The sequence below is a fragment of the Belonocnema kinseyi genome, chromosome 2 (assembly GCF_010883055.1).
Source record: "Belonocnema kinseyi isolate 2016_QV_RU_SX_M_011 chromosome 2, B_treatae_v1, whole genome shotgun sequence".
NCBI classification, from domain to species: Eukaryota; Metazoa; Arthropoda; class Insecta; order Hymenoptera; family Cynipidae; genus Belonocnema; species Belonocnema kinseyi.
Window position 1 is genome coordinate 13,157,330 of NC_046658.1, and position 6,076 is coordinate 13,163,405.

The following is a 6,076-nucleotide window of genomic DNA, read 5'->3' on the forward strand; positions in this document are numbered from 1 at the left end:
AACAACAACAAGAAAATGATAACTTTAATCTTATCTTGTTATTTTAAGCTGTTTACTTCTCTTAATTTGTTTTCCAAGCGTTTATACATTTATTCTTCGTATGAATTTATTCGACAGTTAGTTAGTTCTTCTTGTTTTCAATCATTAATTTTTTATTAACTTTGAAAGTCCCATAGAAAAACAATAAAATCATAGAGATACGACAATATCTCCTGTGGGGCTGGTTCATCCCTTATTATAGGTTATTTTTATTAAGATGAGAACAGTCGATTTCATATTTGGATATTGAGCATACTGCCAAGATTTTTTTCGTCAAACTCAAAAAACTAGTATTTTCATATTGAAAAGGGTGTCATTTTTTTATTAAAAAATAGAGGTTGATACATTAGTGGGGTAAAGAATTCTAATTCCATACCAAGTATGTGAACTAACATTATTACACGTTTTACGCCACTGAATAGTCCGAGGGTATTTTTAAGTAATGAAAAAATAATACTTGTGATTGAATTTTAGGGATGAATTCATTTGTAAGGGCTGATTTCAGAAAATTTCAAACTACATCAACTTTACTTAACAATATTAATAGTATCCAAGAGTTTTACACCTTGATATAGTAATGGAATAACGAAATATAACAGTATAAATGTTAGGGGTAGCTCACCCCCTCAAGGGATTTTTTTTTGAAAATGCCGGAACAGGTCAACTTTATTTTTGATTATTGTGCATAAAACAATTAATTTTGTCAAGATTCAACAGATTTTGGAATGTGTATAGTGAAAAAAATGGCCATCAAATATAGTTTTTCATTAATATAAAACGCGGGTTGCGAGTCTGATGACTAAAAATAATGCATAAATATGTGCTTTTCAATATCAAGTGTTACCCACTTTGTTTCAGTAAAAAATTACGAATTGTATTCGAGAAATTAAAAAAAATGTGATTTTAGGGGTGAACTTCAAGGGTGGTTTTCACCCCTTAAATGGGCTTATGGGCACGTATAAAAAAATAAGTGTCGAATATTTTTTGATGTTCTACAACATATCACAATTTCAAGAAAATCGGTGAGGTACACCTCGGGTACCTTCCTTGTTAGTAGCAAATGTCGTTGTGGTATACCACTTGTAGCTCTCCCACGGTATTGCTGTTGAGGTGGTTGCCTGCAAACAGATAAAGCTATCCAAAGCATCCTCAGCAGGCATAGTTAATGTTCCATTGTTTACCGCTTGTCGGAGATGTTCTTGCTGGCCAGCTGTATGATTATTGAAATCTGCCTGGCCATCTAGCAGCTAAGCATTGCCACCACCCCGCATGCTTTGGCATGCATACCAGTAAAAGTCATGAGAGAAAAGCTCAAGCCCTACCGCGACACCAATGCGAGAAAACCTTCGGTAGGGAGAACACCTTCGACAGGGAGAATACCTTCAGTAGGGAGAAAACCTTCGGTAGGGCTTAATAAGTATTATTATTTAAAAGTAATTAGAGCATACTTACATTTTCACTTGCACTTTCGCCATATTGCTTTCTTTGTAAACAAGAAATTTATAAATAATTGACTTCACCCATAAAAATATTCTTGCAACTTAATGATACAGGTTGGAGCAAGATAGTGCGGGTTTGCACAAGTTGGTGCAAGCTCGTGTGTATTTGAACAAGTTATTATCATTATTATTTATTTTCTCATATATTATGAGTATTTATATTTCATTTATTACTACCATTACTTTTTTCGTGATTTATTTGTGTTTGAAAAAGTGTTATCTTCGGTTATTGTGTATCAGTGTATCAAATAAATATATTGGAATTCCATTTTCCTATGGTTTTAATATTTAAGGCATCTTAAAACAACCCTTAAAATTATTTCAGACATTCTTCCTATGCTCGCTTCCTCTTCTTATTTGAAAGTGATAGCATACCGTAGCGCTTGGATAAAAACTTTTTATTTTAGTTACTAAGAAATGACGATTTTTATATTTGGATCTTTAAGGTATGAAAATACACCCAAAACATGCTGTATACCCAAAAATTAGTTAATAGTTCAAGTTTGTGGTATGAAACTTTTATTTCGATTAGTCTGATCGTCAAAATGTGAAACTTCTAGCCAAATCTATCAAAGATGTTTTGAGAGAGAGAAAAAAACATTTTAATAAAACAAGCACTTTTCTTTTAAAATACATGTAAACATTGAAACTTTGACATGTGTTTGTCCAAAAACTTTCGATTTTTCTTTTGAATTTTTGCTTTGCAGTTTCGAAAATACAAAAAAAAGTTTAGGAATAAAAAGAAGCCATCTACTGTATTTTTGGTGTGGGGTCTTTTCTCCTCTTTTTTTATAATTCGATTCAAGACTACACGGATGTGCATATCAAATTTAATATGAGGATAAGCATGATCCACTAATACCATTATTGATATCTAGAAAATAATTTTATAGCAGTAAAATTTTAAAGTCAGCTCAATTACTGCTTTTCATGCGTTATTAATATACAAGTCCACAAAAATATTTAACCCATGAATTATTTTTTAGTAATTTTTATTAATCGGAACGTTCTTTAAAAAATCGAACATTAAAAAAATATATTTTAAAATATTTTTTACAAGAACGGGACCATTCTTTCAAAATGTCTACGTCAGTTGGTCCTGTAGCAAGCTGAGGGTGATAAATAAATTTTTAGTTAAAATTGTATAATATATTAGACATATTACAGATCATGCTTTCTCCTTCCTTACGAACACTAGAAAAGCAGGTTTTAAACTGATTTTCACATTTTACCTCTCTCGGCAAAATAATCAGGTACTGTTTCAGTCATTACAATTTTTGAAGCTTAGAATGCTTCCGAGTGAAAAACTAAAGTGCTTTTTCTGTCATCATTTTAATCGCACCTATGATACCTTGAAGCTTAGTTTCTTCTATTAAACTACACATTCAGTTTCATATAAATCGATGAATCAAAGTGTACTTTTTCAAAAATAGTTCACTTGCTTTTAACAAACTCCGTTGTACAACTCTTCATATAGTATCATTTTAATTCTAGGTCGATTTTAGAAAGACAGTAGTCTACTTTCCACCTTTTTGCATGTTTATTAGCTACAGTCCTGAGGAAATATATTTGATACAGAAAATATATTTAAACCCCAGGCGAAGAAATGATAAATAGTGAAAAAAATTATTTAAATAAAATTATTCATGATACAAATACTTTTGTTCCCTTCAGAATAATGTAAAAAACTATTTTAAATTTGGAAATTTACATGAATCCTTTTATACGTACAGTGAATTAAATTTAACATGCCTTAAATTGTTTGCACACATCTATACATTTTTTAGCTAAATATATTTTTAAAATAGAAAATCAATATTAATGCATTGCATGGAGTACTCAAAACTAATTATACAAGAACTGTAATATTTGTGACAATTGATGTCACTGTAAAGATCTATATATTAATTTTTCTTCTAAAACGGAGTTCTTTCTCAAACAGTCAGACGGTAAAAAATCAGCCCCCTCCCCCAAACCAGGCAGAACCTCTGGCAAGTCGATTTTCGAGTGTTTTTCAGTATAAATAGCTGGCTCTCAAACAACTATATGGGCCCGTGTTCAGATTCACTAAAAGTCGGTGAGCGTAGACCAAATGTTTTCCGTGACACCGGATAAAGGCAATTAGCTTCACTTAAATTTGGTATGCATAGACTTTATATTTTCGGTACCCCTATATACATAAGCATTATCAATATTAAGAGATTTTATGCAACCAGAAAAGCAATATTATTTCTTGCCAGTAGTTTATATATTTAATAACATGGTTAGCACATATCATTGGTCAAGAATAAAAAAATATAATGACAGTTTTATGTCGACAACCTCTACTTGATGTCAAAACCTGACCACCTACGTAACGCAGCGTAGTATTTTTACTGCTTCCTCTCCCCCCAAATATCCTTTCCATATTTTTGGGTCGGCCCCTTAATAGTATCCTGTGAAAAAGATTTGAATCTAAATCAACAACAAAGAGTAAAATACAAATCAAAAGAAAATAATTTACATTCATTCAGGATGAGAAGGTGAGATCACTCAACAAAGGAAGGAGTGTAGAACTTTTTGTATGGTTAATTTTGGAATTGCTTGTGGGAGCTACAGATGCTCCTGTTCTTAACGCTCCGAAATTCGTGAGAACTATATAAAAAATCGGCGCAGAAATATTATCCCCACCCGATTGAGTAATCTCACATTCCCACTCTGTTTTTATTTACTCAATATTTATGTTTTTAAAAACAATTTACTGTTTGTTGACAGTGGAGGAAACTAATCAGTGGATTGGATCAGATAGAGATTATACGTATGATGAGCTTCTTTTAAGAGTTTTTAATATTATGAGGGAAAAGAATCCTGATATGGTGGCCGGAAAAAAACAGAAGTTTGTGATGAGACCACCGCAAGTAGTGCGCATCGGCACGAAGAAGACATCGTTTGCAAATTTTACTGAGGTTTGTTAAGTGTTTTCTCTTTACTAATATAGTGTGTCTCTTTTGGATGTACATATCGGAAATTAGTTTATAAAAGGACATTCGAAAAGATCAATGTGCACTACTAAAATCAGACTTTTTCTTTCAACGTTGAAAGCATTATGAACAACCTAGTAGGAAAGTATAATAAAACCCCATTAGAATAGTTGTAAACTTTCGCCTTTTATCATCTGTACGAAATTATAATATTGGCAGATAAAGAAATATCATGTAAAAATAATATGTCATGCATCTAGGGATGGAATCAGTCATTTTTTATCGAGCGCGACAAAAAGCGCCTGCTTCCTCCTGTGCTCAGCTTGTTCCAGTTTGTTCCCCTCTGCTTTCTTCTTCCCCGCTTCGACCAGGGTAAAAAAATCCTAAAAATGATAAATCTGACTCTTACAAAATCTTCTATTATGAATTTGTTAAACTGCTGATGCTAAGAAGGCTGCAGATAAAATCTGAAGTTCGCATATGTAGTGTTGGCAAATTTATCAACTAAAGGTTAAGTCATGGAATATTATATCATATGGGAATTGCAAAAGGCGAATAGCCCAGCGCTGCTGCGAACACATTGGCTCTCGCGATGGACATCCTGCTAGTTATTTTGTATGCGCTCATGCACAATTGTAATAAGAGTGTTACGCCTGAAACGCAACATAATATATATGGTCCCCAGATGGAGTTTGAACACCAACACCGACATCTGTCATTAAACTTCACGAGAGCGACCAACCTGCAAGCCTCTGAATCTTATAGAAGGGAAGTGGTAGCGAAAATCAAATATGTGGCGATCGAGTTGATTTCCTCTATTTGAATAGGCTTGGGTTAAACAACCACCACATGGCCTCGCTGGGGGCAACTACCATCTACAACTGATGATTAATCTTCCAATAGAGACGCGGTAAGTCACACTTATGGCCACGTTTTTAGGGCACGGAATGATCCAGGGATGACAGCGTTTTGCATCCATTTCGCAAGTGCCTTGGCATATTTCTGGCATTTGGGTATGGCATTAAGGTTTCGAACCAGTGATAGTTTCACACTTCCCAGAGCACTGATAAAAGAACAATTATTTAAACAAAAATGCTGGGTACAGTCGTTACAGCTCCCTTATAAGGTCTTGACACATTTAGTCCTTTTCCCTTTTCTTGGTAGTGATGATGTAGTCAGCCGCAGACAAGGATTAGATCACGAATATAATTCGTTTCTCGAAGTCTTACGGAAAGATGTTAGGCCTCGAGTGTGCAACGGAGACTGCTGTCCGAAAATGGTAGTTCCAGAAAATTTGGCACTTCACGTTTTGGACGATGGACTCTTCTACCTCGGAGAGTTCGGCAGGGCTGGGACGCGACCAACACCGTAAGAGCGAAAGCGAGGTTATTAAGCACTCTTAAGGTCGCATTATGTCTTTAGACATACTTCATTCCCGCGTGACGACCCCGTTTTGACATTTGCAGGGCTTGTCATATTGCGAATGATTCAAAATACACCTTAATATAATTAAAAACACGAAAGTTATGAAAGTTAAAAAAAGGTTAAAAAATTTTAATTTTTAATTTCTCCTAAGTT

The 6,076-nt window shown here is 33.9% G+C and overlaps 1 protein-coding gene across 1 annotated transcript in view; it reads left to right on the forward strand.

Annotated features, from left to right (window-relative positions):
- The window catches only part of LOC117167731 (eukaryotic translation initiation factor 2 subunit 2-like), a 100,843-nt gene extending 95,507 nt beyond the window's left edge, over positions 1–5,336 (forward strand). The window contains exons 4-5 of the mRNA XM_033352879.1: positions 4,293–4,483; positions 5,184–5,336. Coding sequence (XP_033208770.1) covers positions 4,293–4,483; positions 5,184–5,321 — 329 coding nt within the window. The 3' untranslated portion in view covers positions 5,322–5,336. The remainder of the gene's footprint in view (positions 1–4,292; positions 4,484–5,183) is intronic.
- Positions 5,337–6,076: the final 740 nt, after the last annotated feature.